The sequence below is a fragment of the Orcinus orca genome, chromosome 21 (assembly GCF_937001465.1).
Source record: "Orcinus orca chromosome 21, mOrcOrc1.1, whole genome shotgun sequence".
NCBI classification, from domain to species: domain Eukaryota; kingdom Metazoa; phylum Chordata; class Mammalia; order Artiodactyla; family Delphinidae; genus Orcinus; species Orcinus orca.
In genome coordinates, this window is record NC_064579.1 from 18468149 (window position 1) to 18490652 (window position 22504).

At 36.8% G+C, this 22504-nt stretch overlaps 1 protein-coding gene across 1 annotated transcript; it reads right to left on the reverse strand.

Moving 5' to 3' along the window:
* Positions 1 to 8554: 8554 nt before the first annotated feature.
* FRG1 (FSHD region gene 1) lies at positions 8555 to 22275 on the reverse strand. The gene is made up of 10 exons (XM_033400684.2): positions 22125 to 22275; positions 21939 to 22016; positions 19845 to 19915; positions 15467 to 15592; positions 14611 to 14668; positions 13933 to 14047; positions 12565 to 12669; positions 10407 to 10498; positions 9794 to 9904; positions 8555 to 8657 (listed from the first exon to the last, which is right to left on the reverse strand). The coding sequence occupies exons 2-10, from the start codon at positions 21998 to 22000 to the stop codon at positions 8621 to 8623; spliced, it is 777 nt and encodes a 258-aa protein (XP_033256575.1). The 5' UTR covers positions 22001 to 22016; positions 22125 to 22275; the 3' UTR covers positions 8555 to 8620.
* Positions 22276 to 22504: the final 229 nt, after the last annotated feature.

Here is a 22504-nt window from a genome sequence, read left to right on the forward strand (position 1 = left end):
GACTTGGTGGCTTATAAACAACGGAAATTTGTTTCTTGCAGTTCTAGAGGCTGAAAAGTGCAAGATCAAGGTGCTGGCACATTTGCTATCTGGTCTGGGCCTGCTACCTGGTTCATAGACCACCGTCTTTTCTCTATAACCTCACCTACGAATACCATCACATTGGCAATTAGGTTTCAACATATGAATTTTGGGGGAACATAAACATTCAATCCATGTCATATCTGTTTGTGTCTTTTGCCTATTTAAAAATTTTTTGGCTATCTTTTTTTTTTGATTCATTCACAGTTGTTTTTCATATCTTATAAATACTTTACTCATTATTATCTTCAGTATATTTGCTTCACATTTCTTATTATACCTCTGACCTTCCCTCTGGGATCATTTTTGTTCTACCTAGACTTCTCTTAATGGTCATCTAATGGTGATAAATGCTCTCAATTTTTATGTTGACAGTGTCTTTATTCTGCTTTAGTGCTTTTCTCTTATTCTTGAAAGATAGTTTCATAGATTATAGTATTCTAGGTTGACAATTTTTTTTTCTCAGCTCATGGAAAATACTCCTCTGCTGTTTTCTGGCTTCATATCTGCTAGTGAGAAGCTAGCCATCAGCTGAATTGCTGAAGTTTTGGAGTGATCACTCTTTTCTTTCCAGCTGCTTTTAAGATGAAACTTTTTTCTCTGTAATTCTGTAGTTTCACCGTAATGTGTTTAGGTGTGTATCTTTATTTATCATGTTTGGGATTCACTGGTATGCCAAGATCTGATGTCTGAAAAGTTCTCAGTTGTATGTCTATTATCTCTTTCTCATTCTTTTTATTACCTCCTTTTTGTACCTGAGGTAGGCATATATTAGACATTCTCATCATGTTCTGTGTCTCTCGATCTTTATTTCATTGTATATTCTATCTCCTTGTCTCTGTGAGCTGTATTTGGGATCAATTACTCAGTTATATTCTGGCTCATTATTTTTTTCTTTGCTTTTGTTTAATCTGATGTTTAATCCATCCACTGAATTTTTAATTATGTTTTTAATTTTTTTAAGTTCTTATTTTTATTAAGTTCTTGTTTCAAATCTTCTTAGTCTTTTTATAATCTTTTTTAATGAGGGTTTTTTTTAAATTAATTTATTTTTTGGCTGTGTTGGGTCTTTGTTGCTGCGCACAGGCTTTCTCTAGTTGTGGCGAGCAGGGGCTACTCTTCGTTGCACTGCATGGGCTTCTCGTTGTGGTGGTTTCTCTTGTTGTGGAGCATGGGCTCTAGGCACATGGGCTTCAGTAGCCGTGGCACAGGGGCTCAGTAGTTATGGCTCGCGGGCTGTAGAGCGCAGGCTCAGTAGTTGTGGCGTACGGGCTTAGTTGCTCCGCAGTATGTGGGTTCTTCCCGGACCAGGGATTGAACTCGTGTCCCTGCATTGGCAGGCGGATTCTCAACTACTGCGCCACCAGGGACGTCCCATAATCTCTTATTTCCTGCTTATATCCCAGAAATAAGTTTTATTTCTTTAAACATGTCAAGTATAGTTATTTAATATTATACATTTGATGATTAATTTTTGTTTTTGCTTCTCCTGATTCTCATGAATGGTTCTTTGTTTCTCTGTGTATTTTTATTTTTTTCCTTTCCTTCTACTCAGTGCCAAACAAAAGAAAAACTTTCTTTGTCACCCACCTCTGTGCAATAAGATTTATTTCTCATGCACTGTTACCCTTGAAGGCATAGCCCTTTATAGTCATAGATTCCCTGCTGGGTGAGTCCAGGCTCCTACCTCCCATATCTTGGACGCTTGTCAAAGCAAAAGCTCAGTCTCCAGGATTTGGAAGAAACTTCCAGGTGAGAGTGAGGTTTGGTCCTCATTCATCTCTGTGGGTTCCTGTTTTCCCTTTGTTTGATATCTGTAGATTCCTTTCTTTTGTGTGGATGAGTGGTGTTTTAAAAGATATTTAAAATATTTCACCCAGTGTATTAGTTGTTTTAATAAGGAGTGCCATTCATGGTGTCTAATCTGCTATATTACTGAAAATGCAAGCCCTGGTTTTGTAAAATCATGGTGAAACTACCCCACTTCTCCTGGGTTTGATATGAGTGAGATGAGAAATCCCAAGAAAGAAGAAAGAAGTCAGTGCGTTTAGTACTTATTATTTTGTGACTCTGTGTAGTTAATGGTAGGTCTATTAGCACCATACCCCCCCAACTCCTGAGTATGCATTAGAATAGTGGGGGGAGGCAGAAAGCAGAAGGAAAAATAGTAAATGTGTTCTTAGACCTATAAAATGACTTTTTATTCACTTCTTATTTACACATGGTGAATTGATCAGTAATTTTCTAATATTAAAGAGAAAACTGAGGGTCCTGATTACAGTTGGAATTGGGCAAGATGTGGAATTTCTTAGAGGTAATATATTTGTTATATGTTTCTTTGTTATAAGAAAATATTAGTATTGGATTGAAAAATGATACTTTATAGTCTATGAATTCAGTAACTATAAAATAATGTATTAAAAAGCAAATCATTTATTAGGTTTAGAAATAAAACACTAACTGCAAGAAAATTAAATCTAATAGTAAGAGAGGGCTTGGAACTGAGAAGGTATATTTCAAAACTTTTAAAATTGAAAAGTGTACTTGGTAAAAGAATGGACAGTCATGCTCCTGGAGGGTCGTTCAGAGTTAGAGATAAGGATTTCCAATGCAGGATGAAGGTGTAGTAGAAGCAGTGTTTAACCTTGCTGGTCTGTAGATAATTTAAGGTGGAGCAAAAGATCAGCTGAGCTGAGTCGACAGAATCTTTGGAATGAATCGTCACGAGAGTGTCAATGCTGAAGTCAGTGAAACAGAGGATGGGAGGCTCAGTGAAGAGAAAGACCAGGAACTAGGTTCCGTGTGGGTCGAGGACCCTGATGTACAGCAGTGTAGAACTGCATTGGTAATGGGTGTGGATGGTATGTGCTACAAGGCCTGAGTTGATGGGCAGGGGTAATGAGAAGCTTCAAAACTGGTACTTGGGCTCTAGTATATGATTCTCTAACTCTGGGTGCACTGGGATGAGAGCTGAATTCAGCATGGAAAAAGTCAGAAGGGGCATTTTCATGGGAGAGTCAAGAGGAAATTTGTCTATTAGAAATTTTTGTTTACCTTCTGCTAAATGCTTAAGTTTTCGTCCATTTTTCTACATTATGGAAAGGGCACACTGGTGTGAAATGAGGCTATGGCAGTAAAAGGAACATGGAAAAAGAAGAGTTGGTAATCATAGGTGGAGAGGTGGGAGAGGCTGAAGAGGCAGTGATGGATATACAGAAGGTCTTCTAGAGGGGATTTTTGGGCTAAAAATGAAAAACAAGGGAGCATACAAGAAGGTTCTGTATCTGTAGGAATTTGGGGAAAAATTATTTTCCTGAACAACAGTAGGAAGGGATATATTTAAACAATTCCTGCTGCTCTGCTTTAAAGCTGATCTATACTAGGATTTAGGGCTGAGGAGCTGCACAACAGCCTAGATTGGTCTGAGGTCCACTGGCGATTTCCAAACAAGTCACCACACTTTAGAAAGCCATTTTGCATACACAGGTAGCATCAGACTGTATGAATGCTGGTGGCCTGCTAAACTATTATCTTAAGTTTTCCCTGGTTTTTTTCTGGTACCAGGTTACAAAACAAACAAAACAAACAAACAAAAAGCCTTGGGGGATTATATTTAGCAGGATAAAGAAAAAACAAACAGGGAATAGTACTTACACAAGCATAAGGGATAATAAAGAAAAAATAAGACATGAGAAGACATTGCCTATTTTCCCCCCATGTGAATGACTACAGCTATACAACTTAATTTTGTCAGGTGGTGTGGTTAGGGAACTAAGGTTAGAAGTCATGACTTGATTCCTTACCTTGGAGTCTATTTATATTTACGTTTACACCTTTCTAAAGGAGTAAAGAGACATGCTCTGTTTTCTTTGTTCTCTTCCTTACGATTCCACTTAGTATCTAACGACCAGTATTAGGAAATAGCATGATGGAAAAATAAACACTAATAAGTAGTGCTATGCCCCTTTTTCTCTACTAGCAGCACTAACAGGATTGCAGAACCTCATTAGGTTTGCAGAACACTGTAAGAAGAACACCTGCAGATTTTAATTTATAAGTCCTTGCTGTGCAGTCTGAAAAGAAAATCTATTTTTTTTTAATGAAATACAAAGGCAGGGTTGAAATACAAGGCCAAATGGAAAGAAGGCTTGTTTTTTCTCCATCTTGGAAAATAAGCCTCAGTAATGTTTTAAGTAGCCCAGTGGCAGAAATACATCAAATAGTGCCAGAGATTTTCCTGGGGTAAAGTACACAGGAAATGTCATAAAGCAAAACCTGCCTTAACACCATCCAGTTCACTTAATAAAATATGCATTAAAAAAAAGCCTGTAAACTAATAGGTGGGTGAGAAAAGGGAAGTAAAGGTATGAAATTGTTCTTTTTCTCATTTTGTTTCTAATCTTTTAATTAAATGAAATGGATTTCAAGATGAGTGAGCTTGAAAAAATTATCACAGAGGTTACCTGCATTAATCTCCTTAGGCTAATATTGATGATAATAATACCATAAAAGAACAATATCTTGAAAAGTAATTTTTGATGTTTTTCACCCATTATGAAAGCTATCATGTCATAATAATTTGGTTAATAAAATATGATGTTAAGCTAGCATATTTTAATATATTCTTCTGTGTTATAAGAGTTTAGAATAACTGAGTAAATATAATTCCTACAATAAGGAGTTGAACCCATGCCCTGATTAGCTCTACACTAGAGCTGACCCAGGGACTCCGTAGCATTTGGGTGGGTACTGGGTCATCTGGTATGCTGAGTCCATTTTAGGAATTCAGGCCTATTTTAAGATGTATGAATGTATTCATTGATTTTAATGATTTCTTTATTAACATTTCTGTAGGATGTTGGTGAGTTTTGTATCTGTATCTAGGAAAGTCCAGACAGGTCCTTAATTTGGGAAGAGGGAAAGGAAAAAATAAGAGTTTGAGCATGTCACGGTGGAGTAGCTTGACTAGACTAACCCTCTCACACACGCAGAAATTAAACTTTGGACAAAATATTAAAAATTATCTAAAGGTAATGGAAAGTGACCAAAAGTACACAGAAACTTGAGGGGAGTTAATTCTAGTAAGAAGGGAATCATATTTTTTTTTTTTTTTTTTTTTTGTGGTACGCGGGCCTCTCACTGCTGTGGCCTCTCCCATTGCAGAGCACAGGCTCCGGACCCACAGGCTCAGCAGCCATGGCTCACGGGCCCAGCCGCTCCGCGGCATGTGGGATCTTCCCGGACCGGGGCACGAACCCGTGTCCCCTGCATCGGCAGGCAGACTCTCAACCACTGCGCCACCAGGGAAGCCCGGGAATCATATTTTCAACATTTTTTCAACTTAGGGCAGGCCCCAAGCAGTGCCATTAAAACTCATATAGAAACTTTTAGTCTTAGTAGTTGAGGAATCTGAGGACAGAGTTCAGAGTAACCAGAGTCTAGAAAGTGAGGAGGAAATCCTGAAAAAAGAAGAAAGCCATGGAGAGTAACCATACTGCCCAAATCTCTCACTGATCTCAGAACTCCAAATCTTTGGGGCAGACTTCAAGCAGCCCAGCTAAAACTGAAAGAACTGAAAGGATATTTCAGCTGTAGCCCACTGTGGGGAGATAGAATTTGGAGCTTGAGGTCAACCATATTAACTGCCTACTAAACAACAAAGATTCTTCAGAAGGACAAAACAGAATCCACAGTTTCTATAATGTATTATTCACAATGTCCAGGATACAGTCTAATTATATCAGACATATGAAGAAACATACTAAAAAGAAAAGGCAATCAGTGGTGACTGATCCTGAGATGACCCAGATGTTGGAATTAGAAGACAAGGATTTTTAAGGTAGCTATTATAATTCTGCCTAAAAAACAAAACAAAAACACCAATAAAAGACTTTTAATGAATGGATAAGAAATTTCAGCAGAGAAAAAGAAATTATAACAACAGTAGCAATAACCACAAGATCAAATGGATTCTAGAAGTGAAAAATAGTGTCTGAGATTAAAAAATCATCAGTTGGGTTTAGTAGCAGTTTAGAGATAAGAGAAAGTCAGTGAACTTGAAGATAAAAAATCAAAATGATCTAATCTGAAAATGTGTGAGCAGTCAAAATTGGGTGTGGGGAGCTTTTTGTTTGTGCTATTATTGTATATAACCTTCCTTTTGATAAGGTTACTAAACTAGTAAATCAGGGGAATGTTTGATCAGAATGTATCTTGATTTTGATAGTGCTTTAAACAAAATTTCTCATGATAACGGCTCATGCACGAGATGGAAAAATGTGCACCACATGACTATATGTAGAAACATTCATTCTTGATCTCTGCCACTCTCCCAGACTAACTTCATTGCATAATGGGGGTTCTATAAAGTGCAATGCTGGAAACAGGGAAGGAACACTCACCTATTACCTGCAATTTTTATTCATTTGTTGTCCTCCTTCACTAGTGTATAAACTCCATGAGGGCAGGCGATGCCTATTTTTAATCTGTATCCTCCAGTTGCCAGGACCTGTAATTAGTCCTGCTCTCTCAAATGGGGGCAAGAACTGGGTGAACATGAGGGTGAGCATGGTGACAAGGAGTACAGGAATATACTACGTTCAAAAGTTCAGGCAGACAGAATGTTTGTTCCAGGGAAATCAGTTGGCCGGCAGATGGTCTTTGGTACCAGGCTACCGTTGGAAATAAGACTTCAGTCTCTTGAGGGTAGTGTTTCTCAAAGTGTGGTTCAGATCACTTGCTTCCGAATTACCTGGAGTGCTTGTTAAATGTCAGTTTTGGGGACTAATCCTAGATATGCTAAGCCTGTACCTCTAAGGATGGGTCTTGGAAATCTACAGGTACCCTAGGCGATTCTTTTTTTTTTTGTGTGGTACGTGGGCCTCTCACTGTTGTGGCCTCTCCCGTTGCGGAGCACAGGCTCTGGACGCGCAGGCTCAGCGGCCATGGCTCACGGGCCCAGCCGCTCCGCGGCATGTGGGATCCTCCCGGACCGGGGCACGAACCTGTGTCCCCTGCATCGGCAGGTGGACTCTCAACCACTGCGCCACCAGGGAAGCCCCCTAGGCAATTCTTATGTATATAAATTTGAACTGTTTCTTTTTAGAGGTTGGGGAGCTGACAAAAGCAAGGACTAGACTAAGTCCTAGGGCAGGTTTCACAATCTTGGCACCATTGACAGTTTGGCTGGATAATTCTTTGTTGTAAGGGAGTGCTGTCCTGTGCATTGTAGGATGTTTAGCAGCATCCCTAGTTTCTAACCCTCTAAATGCCAGAGTACCCCCTGTTCTCCCAGTTGAGACATCCAAAAATGCCTCCAGAAATTCCAAAATGTCCCCTGGAGGGCAGAATAGGCCCTGCTTGAGAACTGCTGCTTTGGGGGGATCAGAGCAGTAAGTATCCAAGGATCAGAAGAAGGAGAAAGCAATATGGGGGAATGTCCACCTATTGGAATTGGAATGCCAAGTTAGGGCCAGAGCTACAGCAAGAGCTTCTCCTTTATAAGGCTGATGTTGGTAGCTTAGCTACCTCGCTGTAGAGGGGCCATGTAAGTCTAGAGTTGGTGACAGATGGAATATAAATATAAAAGCTGAGAATTAGACAAGGTGTGGCACCAGGTCTCAGTCATGGCTGTGCATTGGAATCAATGTGGAATTGTAAAAACAAAAATGCCTCAGCCAGCCTTAGCTCTTCTGAAGCAGAATTTCCAGTGGTGAAGTCCAGGCAACTGGTACACAAGCTGGTTTGGGAACACTCACAGAGTTAGATGACATCCTGAATACAGTTTTCAGGAACTCAGAAAGAGACAGGCTAGGAATAAAACTGTCTCAGCATAGCAGACCTCAGCAATGCTTAGTGTCTGAGCCTCTTTAATAGCTCCCATCCCATCCCACACGTGAGGATGAAAGCATTATATAAATACATATCCACTGTGGCTAAACTGTCCTAAGTAGGGAATTTCCCTAATTTTACTCTTATCCTCTGTTCTGAACCTACTTGCTCTTTTGTAAAATGTTTCCTGTTCCCATCCCACTGCTTAATACCCGATTTCTTTCTCTCTGTGCAGTCCCCTTGTCCTGATATTTGTTTGGCTTGTGTGTGATTTGGGCAATATTTAAGAGGTAGAATCAAAGCCTTGCTGACTGATTGGATTGGGAGTTTCTAATTTCCTTTTAAAGGTACTGATTAGGCACCTATTGTACTGAGTAATGCAAAGTAAGACTGTAAAGCAATAAGACAGCTTCCACAAGCTGCACAAGAAGCATCAGTTTCACAGAGTAGCACTTCATGCTTTATGACAGGAAATCCAGAAGAGAATTCTGTGGTACTTTAAGTGTGTACTCTAAGTTTCATTTCCATGTGAAACACTGCGGTTGACTAAAAAAGTACATCCATGGAGAATCTCAATTAAACTTGATTAATCTTGGTTAAATCTAGCAACTGGTTCAGCAGTAATTCCATAACAGCCCAATAATTCTGTTAAAACACTTCCACTGATTTTTTTATTCAGAAAAAAAGAAGACAGAAACAAAAATCCTGGTCATTTGCAATATCTATCAGCTTTCAATTTGGCTCTCCTGTTTAAACAAAAACAAATAATAAAAATTAATCTATGCAGAAACATGTCATATATAGCCAACTGCTACTAAACATAAACTCATGCTCAGAAATTGTGCTCTCAATTTTGGTTATTATATTACCACACTGCCTATATTAAAATAGTTTAATTAAAATTTTACTTTTCAATTTTATGTTTCATACTACATGGATTTTATTCTTACAAAAAAAATCTTTTCCTGATCTTTAACTCATGTTGCTTAAGGGCTTTTTAAATCCATAACAGCGATTTTAATTGCCTCTGAATTTAAGCATGTCCTAAGCTTCTATTTAACAAGGTGGCAATGTTGTATTTTCATAAGTGATAAAAGTTAGAGGACACAGGCCTTACTCTTTTTTTTTCTTTTTTTGTGATACGCGGGCCTCTCACTGTTGTGGCCTCTCCCGTTGCGGAGCACAGGCTCCGGACACGCAGGCCCAGCGGCCATGGCTCACGGGCCCAGCCACTCCGCAGCATGTGGGATCCTCCCGGACCGGGGCGCGAACCCGTGTCCCCTGCATCGGCAGGCGGACTCTCAACCACTGCGCCACCAGGGAAGCCCTAAGCATTTTTTAAATGTTGTAAATCTAGGACACTACTTACCTAAATAGGAATACTAATAAATAAATATTAATAATGTGCTATGATAAATATCCTGCACACATCTGAATTCAACTTAATAAAAGTGCTTCAATTTTGTTATTCAATTTTATACTTAGAAATTTTTAAACTGATTTTTATCTCATTTTTGGAAAGCTGTACTACTTTAACAGAACTCACTGAATTTTGAAATTAGTCAAAGAACTTCTTTCTAGCCCTGGTTCTAATAGTTATAAAAAGTTGATGGTAAATAAATTTATGAAACAGTTTCAGTCAGACCTGAATTTCTTGCAATAAAATATATAAGCACTTGGAATCTGGCTATTTCCAGATATTCTTTCTTGGTGATCTTTTCCCAGCCTTATGATGTCCTTTTAAGGTAATACCACCACATTCAAAAATTAAAAATAAAGACAAAAATTTGAAAATTACAGTAATTAAAAAAGAACATGGGTTTATATACACTACTTCTATTGGCCACTGAAAATAGTTGGAAATGATTAAAAATATGCCTACCTGTCCAGAAGTGTTTCATGCAAAAATCCGTCTTTCCGGGCCTTTTTAAGAATTTTACTGTCTTCTTTACTTATTTTAAGTTTGTGGTCTTGGAAGCTCTGGAATTTCTTTCTGTTAAGAAAATATCTTTCTTGAAAAATATCTCAAACTTTGATTATACATGTTTACTGATGAGCTTAAAATATTTTTAAAAGTTTTTTGTTTATTTAAAAAAAACTTTTTCTTAAATAATATACAACTTTTCAACAACAAAAATGACTTTAGTACCCCACCATCAAAGAGGCAGTTGTTTGGACAGCTCTACAAATTCAAGATTTGGAATACTGGCTGGAGTCTCCTGTGTCCTGGAAGCATTTGGTTGGCATTATGTACTGACAATGACAGACACTCTATAGAGTAGGGGGAATAAATTAACTCAAGTGATTTGAGCATTGAAAGCTAGCAGGATGATAATTCCAAAATTGAAGCCTTAAGAGAAGCATTCGGTTTAGTGCTCTGTCCTAGAGTCTACATTATGTTGTCTCTGCTTGTCCTTCAGGTTATTTTATTTTAGGTGCCTTGAGAAGCATCTCACTGCCAAATCTACAGTTCTAAAAGGAAAAAATATACGTACACATAATTGATTTCACACTGTTTAACATTTCCTTTGTCTTCTTCTGGAATATCATCTTTTTTCTTAGTTTCTCTTTCAGCACAGGATCTAATCTGGATATTGGAGATGAGAACCCAACAGGTTACACATTTATCTTCCCCCTGCTCCACCTTACTTATTACAGAAGAACATTCTAGGTGATTTCTTATGCAAAAGAAGAAAACAGTTAACTTAGCAATTAGATTCAGAAAAAGACAGATTCTAGATATGTGTTTTTATTTATATATATAATTTATCTAAATAATTGCTATTATACGTTTCTTTAGAGCCCTTACATCAGAAACACTGAAGAGAAACTTATTTGAAAAGCATTTTACAGATCAGATCCCACTAAGCCAATTAGGCAATAATTTAACTAATTTAATTTTGGCTGCAAAAGTAAATACAGTAGGATCAAATTATCCTGCAATTTAGTGTTCATTTTATAACACTGAAAGGTTAAGATAGTAGCTATTTTACTATGCATAAGATAATTACCAACACATTAAAACTTTTAACATAACACAATTTGTTTTCATCTAATTGGAATCTATCCCTTTTAAATCCTCCTTATACTTTCATCAGTTTTGACAGATACTTACTATCACATTCCATAAATTAATTGATACAGATACAGCAATTAGGATCAACTGAGGGGGGTAAGAAGAGGACAGAATTCAGGGCCATGAAACTGGCAATTTGCAACCCAAAGGACCCACATTGGAAAGGGATCTCTGTGCCTTAGAGCACAATTCCAAGATTGCTTAGAAACTGGTGAGCAATAGGCATGTGCAAATAATATGTGTGTGACGGTTTTGGCTGGAGGAGTCCTAGAAGACCTGGGGAAATTCTGGGCCAGGTCTGTGACACAATACTGCTTTTGGCAGGAGGGAATGTGTTCTGGTAGATAAGGCTAGGCTATAAAGGTGGATGCTGACACAGACTAGCAGAGCCTGCAATGTAAAAGGCAAGGTGGAAAGAGTCCTGGATTATCACTGCTCAGAGCTTTCAGGTACCTGACTAACCAGACAGACCCAGGGAAATCTGACAGGTACTTCATATAAAAACGGTTGTAATTATTGATAAATATAGGACAGTGTTTTTTTATTTCTGTAGATGTGCAAAGTACTGCACATACATTTGTACTGCTTGTCTTCAATAATCATACTTTTATAATGTAATCCAGATGAAAAACAATTCAAGCACGATACAATAATATTAAATATAAATAAAATTAAAAATAGGTGAGTCAGAAATCCACCAGCATTTTTCTAATGACTGCTTCCTGAGAAGCAGTGTGGTGTGGAACGTAATTTCTAGAGTCAGTTGGGCCTGGGTACACATCCTGTCTCCACTTTATCTGTGTGACTTCATGAAGTGACTGATCAAAACAGTGAGGATGTAGGGAAGGTCAAAGGTTGTTTCCTCCTCTGTAAAGTTAAGAAAACCTCACAGGAACACTATGAAGATAAAAGACAACTATGCATGTGCCTCACTCAGCAGAGTACCTGCAGCTACTTGCTGTAGTTTTGTTTATATAATTGAAAAATATTACGACTAATACTTTTTAAAATATAACAAGAATATCTAGGTTTTAGATTTAAATTTTTTGAGATTTTGGCAGTGAAAATGGCTTTTGAGAAAACTATGGAAGATAGACCGAAACTTCTAATTCCTGAGCTGTCTAGAATGGTATTTTTTTCTCCATCAGTCAACTCCAAATAATGAAATGAAGAGTTACTGGTATTAATATTCTTGTTTAAAAAGATTAGTGATATTTTTCAAGGTAAAAAGAATACTGTAAGACTGTAAAACTGAGGATTATGAAAATCGAGAACATTTTAACAATAAAATCAAATATATGACACAGAATTTAAAACAAAACATAGCAGATACTTGATAGATGTGTTTAAATTATGCTGATAGTAGAGAAAATGTAACATGGATTTTTATGCTTTATTTATAAGGATTAAAGCCACCTTACAAAAGGCTTTTTTCCCTCGTTTCTTTAAGCCTTCCACTCTGGCCCTCACTAATGCATTACACACAGCGAATCTGGATCAGATTACAACATTTTAAAGAGAAGCAGTCACATCATACATGTGACATGTATTAGTCTATAGAAAAGTCTCATGATTACCTTTATCATTTCTTCTTCTCCTGCCGTTTTACTTTTTGCTTCTATATCACCTGCTTCATTGCATCTAATAAAGCAGCTATTTGAGGCCAGTAAAGCCATTTTCCCCTAAATGAGCAAAATAATAAGAAATAAGTTATGAGAATACCTGTGAAAAAAATTCTTAAGTCTTGAGACTAAACTGAATTCTTCCCATGTCTAAAAGTAATCAGGAAAAATAATGTGAAGAAAACCTGGAAAAATAAAAAAACATACAGAAAAGAAAACCAAAATCACCTATAATCTTACTACTCAAAGATAACCACATTAAATATTTTCAGTATATTCTATTAGTAGGACTAAATTCTAACTGTATGGAATAGAATTATTTCCCTTGGCCTCAGAGATTTATTGAGGATATAACTGATTTAGTGTTTTAAAAAGTTAGCTTTAAAGACAAAAAAAATTATAATAGTAGTGTTTTAAATTTTTCTCCATAATTAGAAAATATAAAAACATATCATAGTTGATTGAAGTATAATCAACTATACTTCAATAAAATAAAAAAAAATGCAGAGAAAATATATCTCATAAAAGCTAGCCTTCGATGCCTTTGAATTTATTGCTCAGAACTTTAAGAATCAATATCTGAGGGACTTCTGGGTGTAGGAAGAATTAAATCTTCTATCATATCCAGTTACAAAAGTGCTAATAACATGGATTTGACTTAATTTCTTATTTGAGGTGGTAAGGGCTGGGTTTTCTGTCACCTGGATGACTTTTGGTAAGCTTGGATGTGGCTGTATAGTCTAAGGTGATTTAAATATGTGCTGCTGATCTTTCTGCTGAGTACCTTTTTGTAACGAAGTTTTACTTGTTACATCAGGGACTTTTAAGTCTTTCTTTCATTTAAATTTAAAATTTTAAAACTTAAGTGTTTTTCCCAAAAATAAAGTGAAATGAACATCCCTCAAATTCTGTATAACTGGTAGTATCTGACTTATCATCCTGGCCTTATCATATGTTGGTGTTTTCTGTTGATATAATGAAAAATATCTATTCAGTTTCTTTGCCCATTTTTTAATTTTTCTTTCTTTTGCTATTGAATGAGTTTCTTATATAATTTGGACATTAACACCTTGTCAGATATATGGTTTGCAAATACTTTTCCCAATCCATAGCTTGTCTTTTCACTTTGTTGATTTTTTCTTCCCCTGTGTTGCACTATTTTTTTAGCTCTTTTTAAGGTTATGAACTCATGTTGGTTTTAAAAAATTTAATGCATTATTGCAGTCTACTTTTTTTGGTTTTTTTGAACATATGTTCTCAATGAATTTTAGAGACTTTCCCATTCACTGACAAGGAACTTTTATAAACAATAAGAGTACTTACATCTTGAAAGACTGGTTCCCATTGTTCTCTTGGTCCAATTGCATCTGAACGCCCAACAACAAGTCCATCTGAATTTATACCTAGGTATTTTCCATAGCCAGATTTCAGGGCAATTCTTCAGATCAATAAAATAGATCAATGTTAAAAATGGAGAGAAAGGAAATTAAATATGGAACATAAAAATAGTATGTGTGTGTATAAAAATTCAAGACTAACCATAGTCCAAATGTTCAAAAGCCATGTGTGGCTAGTGGCTACCGTATTGGACAATGTAGTTCTATGTATACAATTTAATATTCTACTTTCTTAATACAAGTATTATATAATACCTTATATAGCAAACATTTTCCAAATTCATTATTCTTCAAAAACACTACTTTTTTTTTTTTTTTTTGCGGTACGCGGCCCTCTCACTGTTGTGGCCTCTCCCGTTGCAGAGCACAGGCTCCAGACGCGCAGGCTCAGCGGCCATGGCTCATGGGCCCAGCTGCTCCGCGGCATGTGGGATCTTCCCGGACCGGGGCATGAACCCGTGTCCCCTGCATCGGCAGGTGGACTCTCAACCACTGTGCCACCAGGGAAACCCCAAAAACACTACTTTTAATCGATATATAATATTCCATTACAATGTATCATATTGTATTACAATGTATTAATTATAGTTCAACTCAAGCTTACCTGGAATCAGATAATTTGACAGCTGTAAACTGCTCTGGAGGACTAGGACCCTCATCAACTACAGGAGAAAAAACAATCTGAAATAAATTTGACATTTCTTATAAATATAAAGATACTCTTTAGCTTGAAGGAAGTAGCTCTTTTAAAAACAAACATAAGAATATTATATTATGATGTAATTATAATACAGTATTCATAGTATCAAGAGTTACTTTATCTTCTATATAACTCATGTTTAGTTTTACATACTTAACAAGATAGGTCAGCATGATGCTTATTTAGTCACTTCCAAGATACTATCTCTTTGTATTTTAAAATGCAGTCAGCACATAGACAAATAAGCACTTAATATTTAAAAAGCTAAATGCTTTAAGTTATTCAAGGGATGGCCATTCAGACAAAAAGCTACTGCTTTTTAATCTTCTAATTTCTTCGTATCTCATTAGTGCTTCTTCCCATGGGCTAAAAGGAATGAGAAAACTTTAAATTATTAACAGTTATTTAATGCTCCAGATTAGTTTTGGCAAAAGGTCTAAAGAATAAAGGAATTCAAACCTTTGACTCAACCAGGTTTTCTTTTTCTTTCTACTTATTATTTCAATTATTCATATTGTTTTTGATTCCCATGGATACTCTTCTGGAACTATACAGAATGTTTTCAAATGCTTATACTGGAAAGAGGGAGTTGCCAATAACTGGTAAATAGTGAAGAAGGAAAAAAAATGGAAGAGTCAAATCAATGGATTCATTCCTTTGGAATATATTCGAGATTTGTTAGAATTTGGCCTAAGTGAATGAATGTTATAAAATATATACTGTAGCCTTTTCCCTTCCATTGCTTCTACCAGACACAAACCTTCTTTATGTGGAGCTCCCAGTGTAAAAAGTCCATTGTCAAGTGCATGTATGTAGGTTCCTTTATCCATTTCAATCGCTATGGTTCCTGAAATTTCACCAAAGTTTGTTACTGTCCACCAGATTCCTAAAAAATAAAATCAGTAATTTAAATTTATATTCTGGATTTGACAGAAGGTTCTTACTTGTTGCTGTTGTCATTATAACATATTTAAAATTTTTATTTTGTAGTTGTAAGAATAATACAGGGAGATCTCATATACCTTTTAATCACTTTCTCCCAATGGCTAACATCTTGCATAACTATAGTCAGTATCAAAACCAAATCCATGAAACTGATACAATCCATGAAACTTATTCAGATTTCATCACTTTTACACACACTTACTTGTATGTTTCTATGCAGGTATGTAGATCTAGGTTACTACCACCACAGTCAAGATTAGGTTCTTTTAAAATGTAAAATAGCAGTACACATGAAGGGACAAAATGATATATAGAGAACAGACTCTCTCATATCAGCCTCCAGTCATCCACGACTGGTTTCCAGAGGCAATGACTACTGCAAGCTGTTTCTTATGTATCCCTCCAGATTATAATTACAATTGCTAAGACTGAGGTCAGAGAGCTTATTACGTATTTTTTCTTTCTAGTTTTATGGTTTCAGGTCTTACATTTAAACATTTAATTCATTTTGAGTTAATTTTTGTGTATGGTACAAGATAGCAGTCCAGTTTTCCCAACATCATTTATTGAAAAGACTGTCCTTTCCTCATTGTATATTCCTGGAATATGCATGGGTTTATTTCTGGGCTCTCTATCTGGCTCCATTGATCTATGTGTTTGTTTTTATGTCAGTACCATACTGTTTTGATTACTTTAGCTTTATAATATACTTTGAAATCAGGAAGTGTGATACCACCAGGCTTGTTCTTCTTTCTCTATATCGCTTTGATTATTTGGGGTCTTTTGTGGTACATATAAATTTTAGGACTGTTTGTTCTACTTCTGTGAAAAATGCCACTGGAATTTTGATAGGAATTTCACTGAATCTGTAGATTGCTTTGGGGTTAGTTTAGACATTTTAACAATATTAATTCTTCCAATCCATGACCATGGCATATCTTTTCTACATGTCTTCTTCAATTTCTGTCATTAATGTCTTATAGTTTTCAGTGTACAGGCCTTTCACCTCCTTTGTTAATTTATTCCTAGGTATTTTATTCTTTTTGATGCAGTTGTAAATGGGACTGTGAATTTCGCTTTCTGATAGTTCATTATTAATGCATAGTAAATGCAACAAATTTTTGTACATTCATTTTGTATTCTGCAACTTTACTGAATTCGTTGATCAGTTCTAACAGTTTTTTGGTGGCGTCTTTAGGGTTTTCTATATATAATATCCTGTCATCTGCAAATAGTGACATTTTTACTTCTTCCTTTCTGATTTGGACTTCTTTTTCTTGCCTAATTGCTCTGTAGGACTTCCAATACTATGTTGAATAAAAGTGGCAAGTGTGGGCATCCTTGTCTTGTTCCTGATCTTAGAGGAAAAGCTTTTCACTGTTGAGTACAAACCTAAATTGTATCCAATTTTTGTTGGGTCTGATAATGAGATAGTGTTATGTATTAAAAGAAAGAGCAAAACAGAAGGAAGAAAAGAGAGAAAGAGAGAGACTGATCTTGTAAGAAATGCACATTTATAATGACTTAGTATCTGTTATTTATTTTAAAATTCTCCAGAAAAATGTATGAGAGATTATCTCACAGTGGGCATGTGTGTAAATGAAACAAGACTGTTAAAATATTGATTATTACTAAAGCTCAGTGATTCATTATATTCCTGGAAGATTCATTACATTTTTTTCTCTACTTATGTATTAGTTTGAAAATTTTCCATAATAAAATATTTTTAAAATTGAGTTAATCACACTGTACAAAATTATCTATTCAGCTAAACAGGTCAGGCTTTTCATAACTAATAAAAAAATTAGTAAAAGTTTAGCTTAAATGAAGCTGGACCTTACCTAATATAATATACACATACTAACTCAAAATGCATCAAAGACCTACATGTAAGAGCTGAAACTATCAAGATAAAACTCTAAGAAGAAAGCATATGGGAGAAGCCTCATGACACTGGATTTGGCAATGATTTCTTGGATATGACATCAAAGGTACAAACAACAAAAGAATAAACAGACAAACTGGACTTCATCAAAATGAAAAATTTTTGTGCATTAAAGGACACTATCAATAGAGTAAAAAGACAACCAGAAAATATTTGTACATCACGTATTTGATAAGGAATAAATATCCAGGATATGTAGAGAACTCTTAAAACTCAGCAACCACAAGAAAAGCAACCCAATTCAAATGATGGGCAAAGGACTTGAATAGGCATTTCTCCAAAGAAGATATGCAGATGGCCAATAACCACATGAAAAGATGCTCAACATTACTAATCATTAGGAAAATGCAAACCAAAACCATAATGGGATACCACTTCATACCCATTAGGATGGCTATTATCAAAAAACCCAGAAAATAACAAGTGTTCATGAGGATGTGGAGAAACTGGAACTCCTGTGTACTGCTGGTGGGAATGTAAGATGGTACGGTGGTTTCTCACAAAATTTCAAATAGAATTACTGTATATGATCCAGCAATTCCATTTCTGGGTCTATACCAAGAAGAAATGAAAGCAGAGTCTTGAAGAGATATCTATACAACCATGTTCACAGGCAAAAGGTAGAAGCAACCCATGTTTTCATTGATAGATGAATGGATAAACAAATGTGGTATATACGTACAAAGGAATATTATTCAGCCTTAAAAAGGAAGGCAATTCTGACACATGCTACAACATGGATGAACCCTGAAGACATTATGCAAAGTAAGACAGTCATAAAAGGACAAATACTGTATGATTCCACCCTTCTGAGGTACTTAGAGTAGTTGAATTCATAGAGACAGAAAATAGACAGAAAATAGAATGGAGGTTGCCAGGGACTAGGGGGGAGTAAGGAATGGGCATTTATAATTTAATGGGTGCAAAGTTTCAGTTTTGCAAGATGAAAAAAATTCTGGAGATGGATGGTGGTGATGGCTGTATAACAATGTGAATGCACTTAATGACATTGAATTGTACACTTAAAAATGGCTAAAGTGATAAATTTTGTTATGTATATTTTACCACAATTAAAATAATTTAGTGAGAGCTTTACATAATTTATTTCTGACTTATAGCTATAACTGTTTTCAGTAAAAAAAAAAGCTTTACTCAGAATCATTATCAGCATCCTATGATCATTAAAACTTTCTTAAAAATGTAATAGTTAATGATTTTAAATTATTTGTATTTTATATGTTCTGTGCCATTTTGACCAGGTACACTTAATGTTGATTCTCCCCAAATGACCTAGATTCAATATAATTCTCCCAGAAAATACAACAGGATTTATGGTAGAAAATAATAAATTGTAAAATTTATATGGAAACGCAAAGGATCTAGAAGAGTATAAAGAAGTATATTAGTATAAAGAAGAAGTATAAGTTGGGAGATTCACACAACCTAATTTCAAGACTTTATGAAATGACAGTAATCAAGACAAATATATCACTAGAACAGTAGACAAATCGATGGAACAGAGTCCAGAAATAGACTTAACACATATAAAGTCAATTGATTTTTGACAAAGATACCAAAGCACTTTAATGGTGAAAGGAAAGTCTATTTATCAGTAATGCTGGGACAACTGGATATCAATATGAAAAAAAAAGAGAGAAAGAGAAAATAATTTGTAAAATGTATTTGGTTAAATAATATTTATTGGGCTTCCCTGGTGGCGCAGTGGTTGAGAGTCCGCCTGTCGATGCAGGGGACACGGGTTCGTGCCCCGGTCCGGGAGGTTCCCACATGCCGCAGAGCGGCTGGGCCCGTGAGCCATGGCCGCTAAGCCTGCGCGTCCAGAGCCTGTGCTCCGCAACGGGAGAGGCCAAAACAGTGAGAGGCCCGCATACCACAAAAAATAAAATAAAATAAAAAATAATATTTATCTATATTAGGCCTTTTTTAAAATGATATATCAGAATCTCTGGGTTATTAAGCAGTGTAATGATTCAGAGAACCATGTTTCCTCTCTCCTGTGCTTTGTCCTGATGATGAAGAAAAGGCCTCAGCAGTGACATCTACTGTGCTAGAGCATAAAAGCAATCTATAACTATAAGTAATATTTGAGCACTTTAAGACAAATATGAGTCGGTCATAAATTCCTTCTACTTCCTTTTTACTACTTATCCGTACTAGGAAAATAGCTTTAAAGGGATCTCAACCAATGTTAACTTTTCTCAGAATAAGGTATACAAAACTGACTCACCAACAATATCAAGTTGAATTTCTTCATCTTCTTCTCTTTTTCTCTTCTTCTCTTTACTCTTTTTCTTCTTACTATAGGAGATAATTTATATAGATGAGTTTAAATATATTGATTTGCATACTGTCATATGATGGAATCTTAGAAGACTTTTAAGATGTACATTGATATATAAATTATTGATTTACAATGATATACATTGATATGCCCCCTTACTTCTAATCCTGAGAAGTCACTTCTGATCCTGTACATACTGTGTTACAGTTAAGAGAACAGACTCTGGAGCCAGACTGCCTTTTAAAAGCCTGATTCCGTCATTTCTTAGCTCTGTGATTTTTGGAAAATAAGTCAGTTTCCCCACCTACACAGTGAGGATAATAATTTAACCCAACTCTTAAGGCTGTTGTGAGGATTAAGAAAATGCGTATCTTCATACCTTGCTCATGAAAACGTAAAATGGTGCAGCCACTTTAGAAAAGAGTTTGGAGTTCTCAAAAAGTTAAACGCAGAGTTACCATAGGACTTAACAATTCTACTCCTAGGTATACACCCAAGAGAAAAGAAAACATATGTCTGCACAGAAACTTGTATTAAGAATATTCATAGCAGCATCATTCACAAGTGCCAAAAAGTGGAAACCCAAATGTCCATGAACTGATGAATGGATAAACAAAATGTATTGTATCCATACAATGGAATATTACTCAGCCATAAAAGGAATGAGTACTAATATAACATAGATGAACCTTGAGAATGTTATCCTAAGGAAAAGAAGCCAGGTACAAAAGGCCACATTTTATGATTCCATTTATATGAAATATTTAGAAGAGGCAAACTGATACAGACAAGTGGATTAGTGGTTGCCTGGGATTAGGGGATGAGCAGAATGGGGAGTGACTGCTAATGATTGTGGGGTTTCTTTTTGAGATGATGAAAATGTTCAGCAACTTGACAGTGGTGAACCTTGTGAATATCCTAAAAGGCACTGAATTCTACTTTAAAAGGGTGAATTTTATAGTATATGTATTATATCTCAATAATTAAAAGAAAACCCAGAGTGACTTTAAAAAAAAGTTAATATGTAGTACTTAGAACAGTTCTTGGCACATAGGAAGTGCTATGTATGTGTTAATTATATTGATAGTTATAATGATTATAAGACACACTTGTTTGTATTTTCATCACAAAATAAGCTTTCAGAAGCTAACTCTCCCCTCCCTCCTATGAATTCAGACAGTAACAGTTTCACATGTATTCAGGATAAATTCTTGATGCCAGACCCCTAGGCAGAGTTCTCAAGTGCAGTGGCTTCAGTTTGCTCCTTGACACTTTCTTTCCATCTCTCATAAACGTACCTAAAACTCTATCAGACCAGGATGAAATGCTCAACATTTTTGTGAATAATCAACCCCGAGCAAATATAGCAGTTAAAAACGAGGTGGAGGTATGAGTGGGCAGATATCTTCTCCTAAAAATCTAATACTCATAAATCACCACTGTAACTTCTTCCTTGTATTTGGCTCTAGTTACTTACTGTACATATTATCTCACTTAATCCTCATAATAATCCTTTTAGAGTATCATTAATCTCTCCCAATAAACGAATAAATGGAAGCTCAAAGATATTAACGTACCTGCCACAAATCACAAAATTAGTATTTAGTGGAGTCCAGGTTCAAACCCATATCCTTTTCAAAATCCACATCTACATATTGCATTAAAAGCTAATTTTTTCTAGGTGGGAGGGAGACAATGTTGAAAATAATTATTCCTAATAAAGGAAGCTACTGTTATAACCTACACTATCACACTAATACAGACCCACCAAGCATAGATCTGGAGGTGGGGGGGGGGGCTCATCAAGAGACCCGAACTTGTGGCTCCTTGGCTATCGGTCCGCCCAGCTAGGGCGAGACTCTGGCGGTGCGTCTCCGCACCCGCGCCGGGAACTGAGTCCATCTCGGCAGGAGGCCAGGCCCAAGGGCTGGGAGCCTGAATGACAGCTCCCGGCGGCTTCCACAGCCTAGCCGCAGGGAGAGGAGAGCGGAGGGTTGTCGGAAAAGAGGGGCAGATTCTCCCGCACAAACTCGCGTTTACCTCTTGGCCTTGGTTCCCTTGAGCACGAGTTTGGTGGGCTTCACGTAGGAATATTCGGCCATGGTCGCGGTGACGCTTCTGTATTAAGACAGGGAGCTGGCTCAGGGCAAGATACGTTAACCGGGGCAGAAGCGGGCGAGGGAGGCACAAGAGTGGGTATGGAGTCCAAACTCCCTGAGAACTTACGCAGCAGCGGAGTGGGCGTGTTTCCCCCGAATCCCTGGCCTTTCTCTCCCGAATAATGAGCCCCAAATAGAATTCTACTTCCTGTTGACAGGCTGGGGCTACGGCGACCGCAGAGGGCCTAAATATACCAGCGTTCATTTGCTCCGTCCTGAGAACGGGAACCTTAGGGCCTTTCTAAGCGAGGAAACTGGGGAGACGCGCCCTCTGGTGAATGTGGCGGGTCTCACAGCCCTGCTCGGCGTCTTGAGCCACTCTGGAGAGAGCCGCCTGCTAGGTCTCGGGAGGAGGCGATAGTTAGATCAGAGGATGAAATAAATGACTCCGTCAACCCTCCGGACTCTGCGCAGCAGACGGGTCCTGACTGCGCCCCGCGGCCGAGG